The 21,721-nt window shown below is 42.5% G+C and overlaps 1 protein-coding gene across 2 annotated transcripts in view; it reads right to left on the reverse strand.

The window, feature by feature from the left end:
* HS1BP3 (HCLS1 binding protein 3) overlaps nucleotides 1–21,721 on the reverse strand; it is a 50,957-nt gene that overhangs the window by 15,560 nt on the left and 13,676 nt on the right. Inside the window, exons 3-4 of one of the 2 annotated variants that reach the window (XM_027641130.1) lie at nucleotides 20,928–21,135; nucleotides 18,543–18,765 (exon numbers count right to left, since the gene is read on the reverse strand). In XM_027641130.1, coding sequence (XP_027496931.1) covers nucleotides 18,543–18,765; nucleotides 20,928–21,135 — 431 coding nt within the window. Of the gene's footprint in view, nucleotides 1–18,542; nucleotides 18,766–20,927; nucleotides 21,151–21,721 lie in introns of both variants that reach the window. The other variant, XM_027641129.1, reaches the window with a different exon arrangement.

Here is a 21,721-nt window from a genome sequence, read left to right on the forward strand (position 1 = left end):
TGAGATCCAACATTTTGAAACTACCAGCATGCAGCTGGTGGAAGATGACCCATGTCATTGCTATTTCTTTGTTGCCAAAACAAGTGAACCCTCGGAACATCACTCTAGTGAATTATTAAAAATATCAACAAACACCAAACCAGCTCTAAAGATGATGTATCCTTTATTCAGTGAAACTGCTTACCCAGTTGAGCTGATTGACTTCCATACAGAAAGAACTGTGAGAATCACAGGAATAACACTGCTGTCTCCTGCTCTGACTCCTCCACTGGCTTCCTGACATGGACCAAAACCAGGTGGTCAAAAATTAGAGTATATAAATCCAACTAGTCAGTCTGCTGGCACACTTGAAAGTCCAGTTGAGACTCCTGGCTCGCAAATGATCCTCAAATCACCCAAGAAAATGCCAACAAACCCCTGGATGCAAAGACACTTTCAAACTTAACCTGTTTTGTGAGCACAGTTCTCTTGTTTACCAAACACAATGTAGGTCACCGATTTGGCAGCCTCCAGGTCTCACTGGCACTGCAATCATGCAAATATGCTTTCTGGTCAGCTGCAGAAAACAGCAACAAAGATGACTAAGACACTCTAAAGTCAGAAGATTTCCAGAACTGTATGTGTGATGACTATATTATGAAACATTGGATCTCCAGATCTAACACGTGGTGACACGTGGCTTAAATCACAGAGTATTGTGCTCTCTACAGGAGTCCCCAACCCATGATCACTGCTGGGTTAAAACAGTGAGTGTTGTTATCAGAGTATGTGTAATCTCAGCATACTGACAAAAATTTACAGAATTTATTGTTCTGAAAATGTGACCATCTCTTTTTTGTAGAAATAAAATTATGCTCCAGGAAAGAAATGTTACAGTAATATTAAAAAAAAAACCCAAACAACTTATTCAGAACATACATACTCCTATTTTAAGTATCCATGGGATTTTACATGGGAAGAGATCTCTAATATAAATGGACACCCCAACTCCTACAAATCTACAGAACAAAAGAACAAAAGAACTACAGCTAAAATAGCAGCAATACTAGCACATCTTATTGAAAATCATTTCTGAAAAACAAAGAACCTATACACTAGTTCCTGCAGAAAACAAAATGTCATCTGCTGCTTTCTTTTCATTCAACAGTGCTCATTTTCCAAAGCTGCTTGATAACAACAGACAGGACAAAAGGGGTCATTCTCATCCACTTTGGGCAAGGGATGCCCAATAGAAATTCTAAGCCCGTCAGTTCAGCACAGCCTGACTGCTAAGCACTAAGCAACCATGACAAGTGTTGGCCACAGGGGTACTTTACCTCACACAGTAATCCTTTTCTTGTGGACATCACAGTAACATACAGTATTTTAAATGCCTCTGGCATATTCCAAAATAAGATAATGCATAATAGATGGGATGAATTTCCTATTAGAAATCATCTGGAAGAAAAGCATTCAATTGCAGGCAAAGTTTCTCTGCTGCAGCCCCAAGATTAGGTCAGTCTTGGACTACTGTTCCAGCAGAGGAACAGATGGAAAGAAAGCCTGAAGGAACAGATTTTCAAGAGTTCAGGTCCCATCTAGGGACCTGCTTTTGTGGAGAGATTTTTCTGAAGGGCTCAGCACTGAAGAGTACCTCTTCTTCCTAAATGAAGCCAAGCTGGTTTTGTAATCTGTCCTTAAGCTTTCTGATTACATTAATTTTCAATTTAATTTGAAAACAGATGAGAAGACCACAGATGGACTTTTGTTTAGTACACAGCTCATTAGCAATAATCATAATACAGAAACATTTCCTAAAATGTTTTCAACTAAATAACTAATAAAGCACACAGGCACTCGTATGGCTGGCAAGGGAACTAGGGTTACAGAGCAGATTGCAAAGAAAGAAAATAACCTTAAAGGAAATTTATAATTTTCCTCTGATTTTCTAGACTAAACCAGAACATGAGACTTGCTGAAATAAGGACAACAAAAGACAAGTTTCAAAATACAATCATGTTTGAATGAAACCACAGTGGTCCAGAACAAGACAGGCATAATAAAGTTGCCCATAATGATGTGAAAGAGCAAAAAATGCTCACTAGAATTTGGGGTTTCATCTGCAAAGCAGCAGAATGGTACTTTCAGGGTTTCTGCAACAGTGAATTTTTTCTTATCCTAAAGCTCATGGTAATGATGCACATTTTCAAATATGCAATACCAGATAACACATACTAAGGTGTTTTGGAAAAAATTGGCCAGGTATCTTGGACCATCCTGGATATAACAACTAAACGCATTTGAGAACTCCAGGAAGGTTACAGAGGAATAAAAATGAAGCCATTTCAGAAATCAGAAAGTTAGAAAAATACAACATAAAGAAGCACAGGCTAGTGAGCATTGCCTTGATGCTTGGTAAGATTATAGAAAGTCAGATAATCAGATGTAATCAGCAAGTAATTAAAAGAGCATTCATTATTAAAATCTAGCTAGAATCATGCTGCTATTTTCTTTTCATGAGTCTACAGTAATGGTATCTTACCCAAGGACTGACACAGCAATCATGAAGTTCCCACTGTTTTCTTCCAAAGCAGAAGCAGGATGATGGAAGCTCCTATCCTCCAGGAGCTGCAGGTAGGGATCTCACTGCAGCATTGCATGGATCTGCTTCTCTACAGAGAGATCTTGAGCTGTCTCTGCATTAACTTGGACACACACACGCCTCAAGGAAGAAGGGATGAAACCAGAACACTTTTTTTGGTTTTCGTCATGTATTTGGTAGGACAAGGAAGAGAAAATATTGTCTTTCTGTTCAGTCTAGGAAGTAGTAAAAGAGCTACAATTCTGCCCAATTCCACTCTATTTCTCCTTTTCATGCCTCCTCAATAATTTTCCCAAATTTCTGGCCAGCATCAGATATTTTCTTGCTCCGCCTCCAGTGCTGCCTTATCCTCTAGACTGCTAATTGGGCCTCCTTGTGATCTTCAGTGCTCTTCTTCGCATTATGCACCTCTTACCTTCCAGACCTCTGTTCTGGACTCTTTGATCATTATCATGGTCAAACTATGCTTTTGAAGAAGACCACAGGCAGTAACTGAAGGAGAAACAGGAAGCTTCAAAGGGAAAGTGGGAAAATGCAGATGGGAGGATAAGTTAAAAAAAAAAGTATAAAATCAGCAGAGGTAACAGTAGGCAAGTTAGCAAAGCAAGAGAAAGGGAAGAGGTTGAAACTGATTAAAAAAAATAACCAGCTATAACTGCCAACCACTGAAAATAAACAACATTTACTAGTCAGTTTAAAAAAAAAAAAAGACAAAATTCATGTCAAATCTTAAATAAATGCAAAATCTTTCTGGAGAAAGGAAGCTTTATCGCAAAAAAATTATGCTGAACAGTTTGAACCTAAAAAATTCTGCAAGAAATTATTCCTTAATTTATTTCCTTTAATGTCATTATTCAAACTAATGGAGTTACTTTCAAGAATAGGCCCTAGCTTTATGTTCTAACCCTATAAAAATTACAGTCTAAGAAAGAAAATCCATTCTCTTACACTAATTACTGATTGTTACAGGTCTGTAGCTCCAAAACCAACAACTTCTATAGTGAGTACTCTGTTTCATGCCTGTAAAGTGATGCCTACATGCAGTATAATTCAGCAATAAGATGTGCTACATGAAAAGAATTAAAATGTAATGAAATCAACCTGCCAACATCGTGCCTTTATGAGACATTCTTCACAAAACATCCTGAGCAGCTTCACAACCCGAGTCAACCAAGCTGAAACAAAGAGGGTGTGAAAAAACTTGCTAGTGAGCATGTTAACTGTCACATGCACAATAGATTCAGGACCAAACTCTAAAAAAGAAGGCCTCACAAAGAAGGAATTGAAGGTACTGAAAGTATCCACTGTTGTGGTAAGAATTCCTACAACTAACCAAGTAAAAGCAAAAAACAGCAACCATTTTGGAGAAGCGATTGGTTTCTTCAACACTGAACCACACACAAGCGTGAACGTACCACCTTCTTGTTACTGAACATGAGAATACCTGATGCCTCATTTTCAGAAGTGTTGGGTGCACCTCTGAGTCACAGAACTCTAGTGTCACAAAATGGCTTGAGTTGGAAGAAGCCTTAAAGATCACCTAGTCAATCCCTCTGCTGTGGGCAGGGACACTTTTCACCAGACTAGGTTGCTCAGAGCCCCATCCAACCTGTCTTTGAACACTTCAAGGGATGGGGCAGCCACAACTTCTCTGGGCAACCTGTGTCTCACTGCCCTTATTGTACTTACATCTCATCTAAATCCACTCTCTTTCAGCCTAAAACTGAAAGTTTCAAAGTTGTCCTCTCACTACAGGCCTCAGTAAAGTCAAGTCAGCATGACCTGCAAGTGTTTGGTGCCTCCTCCCAAGGACAGGCAGCCTGTTCCATATCTACTTCATACAGTTTTAACTTTGTGTTACCTAATCTTCAGCTCCTCACAACAGAATGCCATCATAGCCAGCAGCATCTCCTGCCACCTATGTTTGACAGCCCCTTGGCCTCCCATTGTGCTCCTCAGGAGGAGACCATTTTCCCTGCAGTCCTGCCTCACCTGAATTCCCTCCTCACTGCATCCTAAAGTAGAATGGGTACAGGAGCCCAGACTGCAGGCACAACTTTAAATTTCGTCTGTCTGTGAACAGAAAAGCCTCAAAGAGATAACAGAACAAGAAAGGATGCTTGCATCAAAATAGTCTGGCCTTTCTAATCCCAGATACTCCGTATAAAACTCAGTCTGAAGGGTGCCTTTCCTTTTTTTTGCCTGGTACCTGCACAGACTGACCCTCAACCTACAGAAAACCCCCAGCAACCTGTACATGATGTTCCAGTCTAAAATTCTGCCTGACATACCTGTCACACCACATCTAGAGAGCTTATGAAAAGCCTGAGAAGGGCTGGTTACCAGGGCAGTGAGCAGAATCCAGCAGTAGCCAAGCAGGATTTGGAAGTAGGGGCAGATTGCTTCCAAAGCACAGGGTCTTGACTGCCTGAGGAGGGACCATAGGGCTGAGCCTGGCTCCCTCACTCACATCTTGCTGTTCAAAGAGGTCACTTTTTCCTCTTGACTACGTCATGGGTAAAACAAACCTATCACCACAACTCAGAGATGGCTCTACAGGAACTACAATAGAGAAGGACACAGTGAGACATTGTCAGAGCTAAATGACAACGCTGTTGCAGACATAGCGCCCTGCTCCCGCTGCTGCCTCTCCTGATGATCACGAGATCAAATCCTCTTCCATAAAAAGAGAACACAGCTTTCCTGCCTAGAGGTTTCATGTGCTGATTTTGTTTTTTAAACAGAGGTAAGATAAAGTTGCTCTGGGTGAAATATTCCCCAGGCCATGGATATACCTGCTGCACAAAGCAACTCCACTTGTGATGCTGCAGACACTGCTGGAGGTCAGACTGTAGGAACAGCCACACCAGGGAGCACCACAGCCAACAAACTCTCCCTCCTAAGCAAGACACCAAGGCTCTGCAGTGGCAGCTTTTCTGCTGCAAGCAGAAAAACAGATGACATAATTCTGCATTTTTTAAATTGGACTCCTATTTATGTTTTTATCACTAACTGGCCTGAATTCACAGCTCAGAAGCTTCTGCAACATAAGTAATTTCAGGGGCTGAGCACTGAGCTCAGTGTGTCCAACAGCTGGTTGTCAGGATGAAGGGAAGGTCCTGCTGGGGAAGCACCAGGAGCCCTTTGTGGAGCACAGTGGGGCCAAGTGCTGAATTACAGAAACCTGCTAAATGCAAGCAAACCACAACTCATGATTAAAAGAAGAAGAAATAAGTAGTGTGCACAAGTGCACAAGTATTCTGCCTTGTGCATGAGGTCAAGTGCAGTGCAGGTGTTATTTGGCAGACATGATAATATTGTAAAATCATAACCAAAATCATTCCCTTCCTATTGGCAAAAAACCCCTCAGAGCTCAGCCGAGTCAGAGTGACACTTGCTATTCCCACAGCACTCTAAAGAGAAGGTAGATGGATGATCTCAGCAAGGCCTCCAACTAGCATCTCATATCCCCAGAGAATTATGACTAGACACAAGTGACACAAGCCTGTAGATCCACACATCTGATTCACTGCAGACCCTCCTCCTCACTCCTGCTCAGCCACTTGATGATCTGCTACTGCCCACTGGCCCCTTGGGGCTGGCTCCATTAAAAATACTGACAATTCCTGTGCTGCAAGGGATGCTGTAGGGAAAATGGATCAGGGAACATAGCCTGTGGTAGAAATGCTGGTATACATCTCAGGCTCTCACACACCAGATGACGTGAGAAGTCAGGCTTGCATGGCAGCAAAAAGCACCAAGTGTGTAGTGCTCTTTGAGCTCCTTCCAGGTTTAGCTGCTGTTGACTCACAGTGTGAGCCTCAGTCAGTAATTTGATCCTTTTGGTCAGTTTGCTGACTCAAAAATCCTAAATGCACTCAAAGAACATTAAAGTTATACCATTTTACAACAGTGAAGAGTCTTGTGCCATCTAGTAAGATGGAGGCATGTGAGAAATGACCTGAGGTTTGGTAAGGGGGATCTTTGGTTGAATACACAGAAGGGGGAGCAGAAATCATATCACTGATCTGCATCAGGAGAGGGACTCGTGGAAAAGTGCTGAAATGATGCTGATGACAGCAGGGGAGTAAAAATTACAAATAACTGCACGATTTTTTAAGCTTTTACTCCCTGGTGTTACAGTGGGTATGGCAGCGTTGGAGGAAGAATGATGAGTTCAGACAGAAAACAGACCCAGGGCACTTCAGGATTTGGATCCATAAGGCAGAATGCTACAGCAACCTTTCACATGCCACATAGCTAGGACAGAGAACCAATGCTACAGGGTCCCCCTGTGCTGCTGAGGGGAAGGAGGTAGAGAAAATGGGGAGTGAAGTTGAGCCCAGGAAGAAGGGAATGGTGGAGGGAAGGTGTTTTATAATTCAATTTTATTTCTTATTATCCTATTCTAATTTGATTGGTAATAAATTCAATTCATTTCCCCAAGTGGAGTCTGTTTTGCCCATGACAGTCACTGGTGAGTGATCTCTCCCTGCCCTTATCTTGACCCATGAGTCTTTTATTATAATTTCTCTTCCCTGCCTAGCTGAGGAGGGCAGTGATAGAGTAGCTTTGGTGGGCAGCTCGTGTCCAGCCAGGGTTAACTCACTACACCTGCCTATGGTCTCTCCAAGGAAGGGAAGGGTTTTTGAAGCTGCTTCCCATGACTGGCAGAATTCCACAGCAGAGGTGCCATGAGCACAGGAGGCAGCACCCCCCCACCCCCGCTGAACAAGAGGGCTGGGGCAGGACTGTATCCATACTATAAAACACTTGGCCTTGGTCTTCCCTTCCTCTGTGTGATGTTCTGGAATTATTATTTATTCTGTATCCGATTTTCAGTTCAAGTGCTTGAAATGACATGAGGGTTGTGCTAGAGCTCTGCAAAGTCACAGCCTGAAACAGTGCTTATGACATGCTTTGGGCACAGAACAAAGGCATATGGGAGTGTTTGAGGAAGCAAAGGTTGGTGAGATACTGCCAGAGGACTGTATATGGAGGCAAGTTTGATGCAGTCTTCTCTGTGTCACCTTCTGGAAGTGGTCCTTGAGAGAGGCCCCTCCAAGGAAGAACTGATAAGCAAAGAGCTGAAAGGAGACTGTCTTTTGCCATGCTGTCCATTCGGCTGCAGGGTTTAAGGACACCTTGGCATCCTTCAGTATCCATCAGTAGCACAGAACAGCACCATGACTGCATCCCTCCTGTGAGCAATGGTGCTGTGCTGCCAACAGCTGGAAAACGCCTGGCAGACCAAGGATGTTCCTCCATGAGAGTAAGGGATACAACAGGCTGGGTAACATCTCCCATCACCTCCCAAGGGCAACTAAAACAATGCTTATTGCCAACAAACAGCTATGTTTTGCCAACAGACCCCAAACACCTCACAATCCTTCAGAATTCATTCTCTCTGCACCTCTGCATGTCAGGGCATGCCAGTACTGTTCTTTTACAGATCAGGAATAAAATGAGGTCCTGAAAACCAGAAGTGAGCTATCTGCAGCCTAAGCAGGATGTCTTTGAAATGAAGAATTGAAAACTAATTCTTCTGAGGCCTTGGCCAGCAGTTCTGGACCACATGCTTCTCCTTCCCATTTCAGCATCCCACATTGTGTGGCACTGCCCTTGTCTCTTGGCAGCACCACTGAACAAATAAAACCAAATAAACAAAAAGTGAGGTCAGGGTTTGCATTAACAGCCCCTGAGGGAGGAAGAGAGGGTTAGCCCTCAGGAGCCTCCTGAAAATGCATTTGCCTTTTTTCATATTACAGGACAGTAGGGGCCATGGCTCTGTCATTCACAGCCAGGAAAAGTAAGATGGATGACTTGGGAACAAGCTTCCAGGACAAGAGTGTTATACACAACAACAGCCTATGCTGGCAGATAACACATCACATAGATGAAAAATGAGATGTCTGTTGCAAATGGGTCTAGATAATGTTATAAGTTAGTTTTGAGAGCATGACACTGTTTTGTGTTTAATGAAGCCTTGAAGTACGCCTCAGATACTATCAAAGACAAAAAGCAATAAAGGAAGAAGAAAGCTTGGAAGTCTTCCATCCAAGCCACTCCAATCCATCTGTGCCTCGTGCCAATAAGCAGCAGTTATTACAGAAAATCGTGGTTCAGAGAGCAGACCTCAGAAAACAGCCTATACTAGCAAAAACCCAAGTCAAGACCTTTTCCAAGCCATCACAGCTCACACCCTCATGGCTGAACTCTGTTACAGTTCAAAAGAGGCAGGCTGCACCCATCCAGTCCTGGGTGAGCTCCTGAGCTGTGCCATCATCCAAAAGAGTGCCAGCTGAGAGGAACCACAGCAGCCAGCTCCACTCTTGCTGCAAAATGCCCTTGGTGGTTTATGATCACAGAGCATCCTCAAGTGCCAGGCATACACTCATCACTGCCTGCATCAAGAAAAGCCTCATTACAGGATCCCAATGGCTCCAATCCTGACCCCTAAACATGCACTTTCTTCAGGCTGCCCTGTTGGCAATGAAAAGCCAACAGGTATACCAGCAAATAAATTTAGTCAGAGCTTGTGCTGAGATAATGGCACACAGTAACTGCCCTGTGAGTTTCTATCATGCTTTCTGGCATGAACTTGGCCCAGGCTAATAATTGCTTTCCCAAATGATGCCTGGACATGGTTTAGGGATCATTACAAGCTTAGGGCCTTTCCTGTTTTGGACATGGCCAGTTTGCTCTGAGGAGCAGAAGGATTTAGCTATTGGACAGAAGCTACTCTATTCTAGTTGGCAAAAGCAACACTACAGTTCCTGTTTGCTTTTATTTACTAGTTTAGCCACAGTCAAATCACCGACTACAGCTGTGTATTTTACTGTGATGACAGTCTTAGCCCCCTTATGATCTGGACATAACTGGGTATCTCAGGCAATATGAAAAGAAAGGTTTCAAGCCTTTCCAAAATTTATAGAAGGTACTGAAAAGCACTTCTTTCACTTCAATGACAATGGTCATTAACAGCTATCCGAATGCCACATTTTTGTGCAAAGAAATGAAGAATTTCTTTTCCCTAGGCAGATCTACAAAATCAGTTTTATTCCTTTTACCAAAGGGATAATGGAGAGATCCAACCTTTTAGTACTGTGATATGACCCAAGAAATTCAAGTGGAAAATGAAGAGCTGCTGAGTCCCAGATGTGTGTCTGTCCTTAGGGACATTCCTCCTTTAACTGGCACTTCAGATGACTCCAGACCTGGCCAACTGCTGCAAGGGCAATAGGAAGAAATCTGATCCCCAGGTGTGGCAATTAGTACTGGTCTATAGTTACAATGGCTAATTCATGCATTTTTGGCAAAGTTTTACAGATTGCTTCCAAAAATGGTTTTCCAAAAGCTGATTCTTTGATCCTTTGAAACAAAGACAGAAGTGTCTGCAGCAGACCCATGGGGAAAAGGGAACAATGATTTTATTAAGTCTGCTGAATTAGGAACCTGACAGCATCAGATGAAAGGAAAAGCAAGTCTCCCATCTCGATTTAAACTGAGCACACATTCACCCTACAGACAGCTTCTTCTATGGCAAACAATTCTGTTATACTTGGTGAACAGAAAAGCAATAGGGCAGCTCTGAATCCATCCCTCATTAGCAGTCTGCCTCATCTAGGAGCAGTTCCCTGCATCTGTCAATTAAAGATTCCCCCTCGGTGCCTCGGTGAAAGGAGCAGGCTCATCGATGAGGTAATGCTTTTCTATTCTAATTAAGGATTTGAGTCATCCTATTATTGTAAAGTCCATGAAACAAAACATGTTTAAATCTGCCCAATTACATCACATACAATCCTCTTCCAAAGCAGAGGTAAAAAAAGACACACTTCTGATTCTGTGTAGTCATAAATTTATCCTATGGCCCTTCTAAAGGATCTCCTGCCTCCTACAAACCCATCTCAGTTAAGTAAGGACTTGCTGAATATGCCTGGAGAACGGCTCCTGCGTGCCTTCAGTGCTGCTTAGTTCTGCTACAAATGCCTGCACATCGCTGTCAAACAGGATGGGGAAACCAAAAGCTGAGAGTTCACTCAGAGGACTATGGGAATTATTTGAAAGCTGATGCCAGCTAGTGGCAATGGTATTGCATTCCAGTTCCCTGATATTACTTTGCTCTACAGTTCTTCTATATACATAAAAGTGTGTGGTAAGTTTTATTGCTTTAGTACATTGTAAACAATGAACCAGGTCTGTTAAAAATCCTGTGAAATCTTCCTTAAAAGCAGACTATCTACTTTAGCAATCTAGTCAAATTCCAGACTGGGTACTTATGTTGATGCAATTCCCTCTACATTCCCAGTTGAATTAAGTGTTCTTCACTTACAGTCTGATGCTGCAATGAAGTGTTGCACTAAGCTATTAGGTCCTTGCTGCATTTTACCCCAGGTGTAGTTACATTTGTGTTCTGCTTGAAAACACCACCGGATGGTACACACAGCTGTAACACTACACAGATTGGAGAGATATTTTCAGCCCTTTGGGTTTAGGATGATGGCATAAACACAAATTAACTATTTATAAAACCCATTAAAGTATATTCTGTGTTCTAATTAGAAAGAAAATGAAGCACATTAAAATAATTACTTAAACTCCTTCCCAAAGGATCCTTGTGTTCCAGCTGTGTATGTACTGGAATCACTCAAGCCAGTCATGACAGAAACTTACCACTGAAGTATAAGCCAGGCAATTGCTTAAAAACCTGGGGAAATAATGACTGCATAATCTCATGGGACCAAAAATCCAACGCTAGACAGGAAAATATGAAAGTAGATAAGGACAATGCTGGCACAGGGAAGGACTCTCACAAGTTTTCCTTAGGTCAGGGAAATACTATTTCCAGAATACAAGAAAACACAGAGCAGACAACTTTAGATCTCTAAGTTATGTACCCACTCCTCTCCAAACCTCTCCCACAGTGTGAGTTGCCTAGCTCTGATCCCAAGGTACAGTTCTTTCTGATAGCCAGAAGCAGACATAACAGCAATCACCTGTCCAATATGCTCTCTTGAAGGACTGGTTATGGATATAACACATGCAAACTACAAGCCCAGGAGTACCAGAACACCTCAGTTTTCCTGACTGCACTTCCATTCAGTTGGCTCTCCCAAAGAACAGCAATGAGAGAAGAGGACCAAGTCCTTCACACATCCAACTTGATTCACATGTCTGGAAAGTGTAGCTAGGAAAGGTTCTCAGTTCCACTCCTTGCAGTTACACAGGCCTTGGTAGAGTTCTTCCTAGAGAACAGGTTTATTCTAGTCAGAAGACAACACAGAATGAATATGGATTATTCTGTGAGATCCAGCAGCTAAACATGCTTTCATTTTCCAATGTTTTCTTTCAATCACCCTCAACCTTTCATCTGTGAGGTGACAGTAAGATTTCCATTAAAGAAACACACTGGAAGCTGTGCTTCCAGGAGATGGGATTGGCAGCATAAGGGAAAGGAAAGCCCACTGCATGGGAAAACACCACTCACAAAGCACCTATAAACATAAAAAAGTTCAGGAGAGATAAACTGGAGGGACTGAACTCCTCCAAAGAGAGCATCTCTGCCATCCTGCTTTACTCTCTAGCCACTCAGTTAATAACACCTTCAAGAAGAGGCTACAACATTGCCCCTGAAAAGGGTTGAGAGCAGGTAATTTATGAAAAATAAGTGAGGCTTATCCTTTAACTGGGAGAGTAATAGACTTCTTTGCTGTCTTTTCTTCTTTCTCCTCACTTTGACAGGGAAGAACACCATACAAGACTATGTCCTTGGTTTTCAGAAGAATTTCAAATGGCAGTAGAGGACCAGTGGGGTTGTTTACTGGGATTTTGTGAGTTGCCAATCTGACAGCAGCTGGATTGGAATTGCGACAAATACTTGTGTCACTTGGCAAAGTGATGGTTGAGCATGCCTTGCAACCTAAGCTTGTGACCCAACAACCAACAGAAAATAAAGATCTGCCTGTTCAAATCTCTGAAGGCTTCACAGCTGTGAGCGCGCATACACACACTGCTAGGAAAACAAAGCTCTTTATTCCCTCATTCGTTGTTTAAATGATCTGAATTAAAGAAAAATAACCTGTATCTTTTCTCTTCTCTGATGTTTTGACACCTTCACACTCTCTTGGCTGATCTAGACAAACAGACCAGTGTTTCTACTGCTGTGTATGAATCCTACTGGATTCAGAGGGGAAGTCACACACATACCTGGCTAGACCAAAAGGCAGCTGTGAATTTGTGAGTGGCTGAGGAGTGGGAGGATGCCTGAGGAGTGGCAGAACTACAACCCTGCCAACCAAGGACCAGAAGGCACAGCAGCTGAACACACATTTTTACAAGTTTCCTCCAGACAATCTGTCCAGTAGACAGCAGCTGTGCCATGACACCACTCCAGCCTGCAGAAATTCTCTGCCTTGGAGGTGAAAATCCACCAGCAAGTACATTGCCCTCACCTATTACAGCTTTGGGCACTGCATCAACAAAACCCCTTGGAAAGACGCTAAACCCAGGACTGCCCCTAAGCTGATTTCTGCCTCTTCATCAGCCACTCTCAGAGGCCCAAGGTTTCTGGCAGAGGAAGCAAGATCAAATGTTGCCATTCATTTCTTCCCCAAAGACAAAAGGCTGAGGCCATCATGGCTCTTTTGCCACGAGAGAGAAGAAAAGGCAAGGGAAGGGAGTACTGGGATGAACGGTCAAACTATAGCCTGGCTGCCAGTAAGGGGCTGGGAAACACGAAGGTGTAGGATACAACCAGGAACAACTGCTGGCTTGTGTGCCAACCCACCTCCTCCTGCAGCTTGCCTGGCTCTGCAGGGCTCTGGCAAGGCCAAGGCTGGCTCCTGGCTGCTCACTCCCTGCCAATCTGCTGCTCAAAGCCATCACCGATTTCATCTGCAGCCAGAAAAGGCCCTGAGTCCTTCAATAATCTCCTTACCAACTAAACCCAGCAACGGGAAACCTCTGGCACTGGAGGCGCTTGAGCTTGACCCCAGCTACAACCAGCTACAAGGCTTTTAAAAACCTTTGGCAGAAGGCCCCCGAAAGGTCAGCCCTCACCAGCCCCATCCTTTCCAAACTATTGTCAGGACTTAGCTGTATCTGCATTTAAACACAACAGATGCAAAGCTTCAACCCACCCACGTGTCTGCCTGTATTCCTCAGGAAAGGCACAAATTTGGATGGGAGAAGCCATGAGGGGAAATCCTCTAACAATAGCAAAGGCAGAGAGTCGAGACAGAAACTCCCCAGGACTCATGAGGAGACAGAAAAACTCTTGCCTGGGGAATACCCACCTTTGGACCCTGTGCAGTCTGCCAGGAAAAACCCAAGGCTCAGGAAATATATGCTGTCACTGGAAGATTTAGAGAGGCAAAGGAAAAAGGACGGAAGGGAGGAACCATGTGGGGAGGAGAGGTTTCTGCAAGGGCTCTGGAGGGCTGAAGAAGACAAGAAAGGAAAGCACCGGAAAAGGTGGGTTCTCCCAAAATGGTAAACAAATATTACCTCAGAAGTTAATTGCAGCTGAAGAAATGCATGCACTGAAAGGGCTGCTGCATGTTTTAACCCATGAGGCAGTCACAGTCCTTCTGCAAAATTGTTGCTGCTTTGTCCAGAGGAGCTGGTTCACAGCCATTTTAATCAGCTGCTGTCTGAAGTTTATTGGAGTAAACCGAACACAAATACTAAGTTGAGTTGTTTTAACTACAAAGTGAGAGGAGAGAGATAAAGCTAAAGCTAAAGCTCTTGGCTTCAACCTATAAACAATAAAACTCTGTATTTCATCCACAGTGGAAGAAGACAAAACCAAATTCAGTTGCTGTGATGTGTTTTTTAAATTGCTTTAAGATTCAGACCAGAAATGCTAACTTGATCCTGTTTGGATCAAGTAAAAAAATCCACAACTGGATGCCTGAATTCCCTACATAAAGCAAAACTTTAGGGAACCTTGAGGGCAGACTGGGGCAAACACAGTGGCCCGCAGAAAGCTCTGTGGGCAGAGGAGCTCAGGGCCATACAGTCTTTTCTAGTAATTCCTTCACACCCCGGGCCTGAGCATAGGAGCTCAGTTCAAGAGTTCAGCTGTTCAGTTCCTGGTACCCACCCTGGCATGAGACAACCTGTCTTCTCCTAAGCTATCCTAATCACAGCCCAGGAGGCAGCACAGGCCAGCAGCCATTTCCAGCGGGGCATTCTGGATGTAGCAATCCACATTTGGAGGACAGGAGAATGTAATGGTATAGACACAGCCAGACACTCTCAGCCAGGCCCAGCCAGGGCACCCTGGCACAGCTGAGCTAACTTAGCATTGGTGTTGCTCTGGATTCCCGCTTCACACAGCAATCCTCACTCCCTGCCAATCTCCCCTCAAACCACTGGCAAATTACGCCTCTTTCCACTGCAGAATTTTCAGCAGTACCATCAAGACCACCCTGGCTGCAGGTGAATAGCTCATCCAACTTGTGGCTGTCTTCCTTGCCTTTCCCTTCAGAGCATTAGCCTCTTTCAGATCTAGTGCTCTTGCTTCATTCATCCCTAAAGGCATTCCAGTTGGAGAACCCCCTGCAGTTGTGACTAGATTCGCAGTACTACTTTGCAATTTATGAGGAAAATCTTTCAAAACACAGCAGTGTTAAAAGGCAGTGCACCTCTAAAAATCCAGATGTATTGCCAAAGCAGCATGGTAGCCTACCAAGGACTTGAAAATAAGTATATGCAAATGTTGAGATAGATGGATTTAAAGAAGAGAGATAAAGAGTGGTGAAAAAGATAAGTCACTATACCTAACATTGTCCCTACAATATGGAGTTAAATATATATCTGATTTCCTACTTGTAAAGGGAATTAGAACATTTTAACAGAAATATTATAATGTTTTTGATTTACCAGAAAATAAAATGAAAAAAAAAAAAAAGATGCTCACTTTAAAAAAAAAAGTTTGCTATGAGAGCTGATCTTTTCTACAAAGGTCCAGGAGAACTTGCAGAGTAACTGGCGACAATATATGATAATACTCCAAATTATCAAGAAAGTCAGAGGATGAAGAAGAGAAAACATATTTTCAAATGATTTTCAACACTGCACCCCACAAATGTAACATAATTTTGAGCAACCTTTATTCTAGGAAGAACTAGGCCTGGGATAAAAAATATTAAGGAGAAGGGGTGTTAAAAGCTGAAAACTTAACCACAAGCATGTATTATGGTTTTTGATATGTTCCTGATTTGGACAAGAAAAAATCCAGTCTTTCTGTTGTGAAGAATCCCAAGATCCCCTTGCTGACACAGAAAGAAAGCTTTGAGGAATGAGAATCATAGAGCAAAGAAACACAAAGTTTGTAGATCATCATTAATACCCACAAAAGCTGAAGAGCTGAATTGGCAAGTGAGTTGCCCACCTGACATCAAAGAGCAACTCAGACAGCCCTGAACTCGAGGCAGAGCATCAGCACAACTGGGATGTCTCCTGCAGGCAAAAGCAACCAGGCCACTATGAGCTTCCACCTGGATGATCACCAGCAATACAAAACCAGAAAATAAAGGCCCTAGATTAGCATTTTACCCCTAAGGCCAGTATATTTAACTGGATATCAGGTGGTTCAGCAGCACAGCAGCAGCGCTGGGCTAAATCCAAGTCACAGCCTTCTGGCCCAGGAGGAGAAGTTGTTATCAAATGAAGCGTGCTGACAACATATGGAAGCCTGTGCTACTGAAGCAGTTTCATCCTCATCCAGAAAGCAAAAAACCTATAAGATTATGCCAAACACATGATTCAATTTAGGTCTGAGCTCTGCTGCTCACAGCACTCTGGCCACCAATACTGTATGGGATGGACTGTCTTGTTTCAGTGCTGACTTTACATCTTTTCAAAGATTTTCAGACAGAAAAGGGCCATGGATTATTTTTTTTCCTTTTTATCCTGAATTTACTAGGCATTAGAGAGCAGTTTACTACTAAACACATTTATCTGTGTCATCTCCTGTTTTATTCATTTCCATCCCAAAGTAACTTCAAGCACATCTGAAGCACTCAAGCTGTGAGGTCTGCAGCTCCCTCGACAAAGCATGTAAGCACATAACACTTTAACAGGCATAGAACACAGACTAAAATGGTCCTCCAGGAACTGCCCATCCCCTGACAACTAAGCTCCTGCCTTTGGCCTCTTACCTAGACACCTACTGGTAGATGGCACAGAGCTGGGACACAGTGCTTATGTACAGTCTGATCTCCATTGATGTCAACTGAAAATAACTTCCACGGAAGCAGAGTGAGCTACATGAGAACAGAGACAATGTAAAATCAGATTCAGGATTCTCATTTCCACTTTCACGTTTCTGCCCCAACACTGTACATGTGAGATTTACAAAAATAATAATAAACACATATGCAGATTTCTTTTCTAGATAGCCAACCACTGGTTCAGAGTAAAAAACATCTGACTGCAGAACATGTCATGCTGCAGCTCTGTCCCAGTGAAGATCATACTTCTTTTGCAAATTAAGTTATTTTGATTCAGTAAGAATTCTGTTCTCGAAAGGAATGGAAGCAATAAACTAAATGAGGATTAAATACCAGATCTTGTCATCCTTCAATGCATTAAAAGACCAAAATAATCAAGATTTTCAAATAGTATGTCAAACTGTTCAGAGCAGAAAAGCAAACTTCTTGCTTGTTTTGGCATAGCAAGTTCTTTATAGCTTCTACTTGTTTTAAGTTGGAAAATACAACATTGCATTTGCTAAACCAATAGATCATTTTCCTATCCAAAAAAGGACAGCTTCTTTTGTAAACTTACCAACTAAGGACCATTTTATGGGAAGTACTGCTTTATCTAACTTCTCCCTGTAAATAGTTATTTAAATTTTTAAACTCTTCTTCAACAAAAGAATGATTTTGATGCTGAGTAATTAAGCACATTTTGTCAAAAGAATAATATTCAAAGTTTTCTGGTGATACGTAAATTACTAAATACTTCAAGTAAAAAGGCTTAGAGCCTAGAGAGAATGATCTCTAGAAAAGATTCAACGTAATTGGGAAACACCAAGAGTGGGCTCTGGCTTGTTATTATCAGTTACTGCCTATTGCAGTGAAGAAGCACTGTCTGGATCCAAGACAAAGAACATTCAGTAGTGGCTCATGGCTGAAACAGTTCAGTTGAGTCAGTCAGTGCTTACCGAGGATCAAGAACAGCTAAGCCTTCTGTACTTGGACATCTAAAGCCTGAGGCACCCTAAAAAAAGTTGTCAGTACTCATGATCCCAGCTGCCGAGAAACTAAATTTGCTTCCAGGCTTTAGTAGAAATGGTTTAGGAATTCAGTGAGAAAATCCATCTTGAAATGAAGGAAATAACTGTCTGAAAATTAATGGACAGGTAAACCAACCCAGATACTAATATCAGGAAGCTTTGATTCAATTACTGTTTCTTAAGCTGTTATTGCTTATGCCTTAGTGGCATTAAGAATGTGACACCTTCAGACAAGGGAATAAAGAAAGAAATGCCTATTTGTGAATATTATTACTGAAATGTTAGCTCTTTTGGTCTTTAAGATGCTCTAACTTTACCTCCTTGTAGACACAACTGAGCTCAAAAGCAGTTTCAGACACTGTAAACACCAGTGTACTCCAGAACAGCACATCCACTGGATGCTGATGCATTGATGCTTTGTGGTAGAGCCCTGCAGTGCCCAGTAAAGTGCCTCCTGTGGTTGGGATTGTAATCAAGGCATTCAGAATGTCCCACTCACTTGGATTTCCTGAAGAATGCACTGAAGAACAATTACAAACTCTCTTCCCTCTACCAAGGCACTTCCTTTGCAAACTGCAGAGGCCTCTCCTCCTCTGTGAAATTCAGCTGAAAGTGGTCAATGTGATAAAATGTTGGGATCAGGGGACAGTGACACAGAACAGCTTTACTTAGAAAACTAGGCTAAAATCTAAATAAAAAAGGCACTAGCAGCCATACTTGATTATACCAAGGGGGTCTAGAATTTCTTCTTCCTCGTCTTCCTCTTCCTCTTCCTTTTCTTCCCCCTTTTTGACATTCTGCAATGATAAAAGCTGCGAGATTAAGTCAGGTGTCTTCTCCTCTTTGAAAAAATCCATCACCTCATTTTCTTCATCTTCTTTATCCTTGTCATCAGGCATGTTTTTACCCTTGAAGTCAATGGCACTGGAAGATTTTGTTCCTGCAAGACACAATAACAGATGTAAAACTGAGTACACAGGAAAACAACTAGTTTATTTAATACCTTGCAACTGCTCTTGATGGTTTTGTTTGAGGAATGAAGGACATGATCAGCTTTTGTGAAACTCTTTCAACATTCCCACTGTTCCCTTTATCCACTATGTGTCATGTATTCGATCTGTTTACTGATTTAAAGTAGTTAAGTAGATAAAGACAGAGGAAATGAACCTTTATCTGAGACACAGCAGTGCATGTCAAATCTGCTTATTTATGTTCCCTCTATATCCAACACAAACAATAGATTTTGCATGTGGTTATTCATCCCATCCAAATAAGTTTCTCTCTGAAGTGCCTTTTTCTCTCCACTGGCTACACAGGGGCTGTAAATACTCTGCTTAGATGTAGATAGCCAACTTCCACATAGCTGGTTAAGATGAAATCCACTTTTTGACATTTATTTAATTCATTTGGGCTAAAATTAGAGTAGTGGACAGCATGAAAAAGTTTCCGCAGCAGCTCTTCAATTTACACTCAAAAATGACGCCTGAAGTTCTAACACCCTTCAGAATGCAAGATCCATCCAACTGAGCAAATTCACGCAACTGAAACATGAAACTAAGTCTTCTCACCATACTTGTCATATGCAGAGTCCAGGAGAATGAGGAGAAAACTGTTCCTTGCTGTCAAGTCTCTGGATGTCCAGGAAGTAATTTAAAATAATTAGATTAGGTAAAAAAAAGGCTAGTGAAAACTATGATGGATAAAGTTAATGGTTTCATCTTTTTGACTTTTCAACTAACATGGCATGGGAAATTCATCTCACCCAGCTTTTCATGTCTGCATCTGCCAAATCACCCAGGGCAGACTTCACTGACTCAGCGTGGGTGTCCATGCTCATCATGTGGTCTTATGCTCCCCTTATAGGCAAGAGAGCACTGGGCAGGGTAGGCAGTGAATGTTAGGATGCTGCTTATCTTATCCCCACAGTTAGGTGTTTTACCATGTTGATTCTCCCTAAATATCCCTGACTATATCAACCAAGCCTCCAGAAAAGCGTACACAAGTACCCTGAGGATCTGCAGTGTACGTACAGAATTCCACCTGCTTTGGTAGGGTGGCACTTAGACTATTCTAAGGCAGAGTTTGATGAATGGGTCACATTACCTGCACCCAATCTCTCCAGATATAAAGACAGTCCAGCCCAGTTTACCTGTAGACATGTGCACCACACTTAGGTTAATCAGCATGCCAAGATCAATCGACATGAATTCTGAATTCTCTGTGCAAGGGGTCTACTTTCAAAAGAACACTGCCAGAGGAAAATAACCAAACCCAAACCCAAACAAAACCCACTCCAAAACCTTATTAGCAAAAGGATTTTACCCAGTATTACACAGCTTTGCCCCCCTTGACTTCAGGAAGCTGCCAGTTTCACAGAACTTCTAATGAGGCCACACCTGACACTTTTCGAAAATGGGCTGTTCACACTTGTTAGCACCTTGCAATTTCACTCCCTTAAAACTAACACTCCACTAAGAATCCTGCACAGCACTGGGCTGGAGTATTCCCTGCTCAGCACCTTTCAGCTGAATTAGAAGCAGAGAGCCCATATGTTCCATTCATTCTGTGACTCCCTTCTATCCCCAAGGGACATAAGAAAGAAACTATATGAATCACTGGAAAAGGTAACAAGACAAAAAAAACCAAAACAACAGAGGGCCAGAGAATGTGTTTAGCTAATAAAGAATCTGTCTTTTATTTAAATCTTTCTCAGAGTCAATAATTTGCATGAAAAACAGAAAAAACATGAAAGAGTTGCTCACTAAGGGAGACCTGTCCCTTTAGTGTCCATCTCTCCACTGACAATATATGATTATTTAGCCTTCTAGAGTTACATGTTCTGATTCACAGCAGGAAATCAGAGACAGGACAGCACAGTGCTTGCTTTGAAGGTATCTATCAACACCTCAGAATGAGGCATGTGTCCAAACAGAGGAGGGGAAAACACTGGCAAAGACGACTACGCAGCACTGTAAATGATGCACATGAGGATATTTTCCATGACAGCCTCTATTCTGGCATTCTCCAGTTTTTGAGTACCTGAGACAAATGCCTTCATCAAGCACATTCATGGGAGAGGGGACACTCACATCTTTTAGTTACCTAAAAATTCCAGTAACTCAGGACTCGTTGCTAGATCCGCGTCTTTCGAGATGGATTTCATGATATCATTGAACATAGCTCTTCGTTCACAGATGTCAGATTCCCCCACGAAGAGAACTTTTCTAGGCAAGAGTGGAAGAGAAGCCTGTGGATATCGTGCTGTCAGCCTCTGGTAGAGCTCCTCTATCTCGCTGTACTTCTTGGAAACCTGCAATGAAATGTGCTGCCTGGGTATGTTTCTTTACAGGGGAGACAGGAGCAGCAAAGCAGCAGTTTAAGTGCTGTGAAACATTAACCATGGAAACTGAAGTGGAAAAACATGTATTAGCAAGGAGCTTTCCATACAGCCCAGTCAAAGCCTGTTATGTACCCAGGGAATCCCCAAGCATCGTTGCTGGTCTTCTAGTTCTGTTATTAAAATCTACTGCCTAAAAGAATGGGAGTTCATTGCCAGATACCTAGCATCCATTTGTCTGACTCATCAATGAAATACTGGGGGGGTCACTGCTCCAGATACTCTTCTGACAGCAGAAATCCTTGTCCACTAAAAGTGATGCTCAGTCCTGAGAGATAGGAAGAAAAGCCCTGCCAGGTAAGTATGTGATGGAGAAAGCTACCTGAACCTTTCCACCATTAAGCCAGACATCCCATTTCTCATTCCTTGTGGCTACAGTGCCCTTTGGCTGTTTAGGCCTAAAAATCTGGCACATTTGCTGGCCTGCAGAGCACATAACACAGAAACCTAAGGGCAAAGACCTCAGCTGATCCCTGACTATTCAGTTTATCCATGAGAA

This window comes from Corapipo altera, unplaced genomic scaffold (assembly GCF_003945725.1).
Source record: "Corapipo altera isolate COAL_440 unplaced genomic scaffold, ASM394572v1 46, whole genome shotgun sequence".
In the NCBI taxonomy this organism is placed as follows: Eukaryota; Metazoa; Chordata; class Aves; order Passeriformes; family Pipridae; genus Corapipo; species Corapipo altera.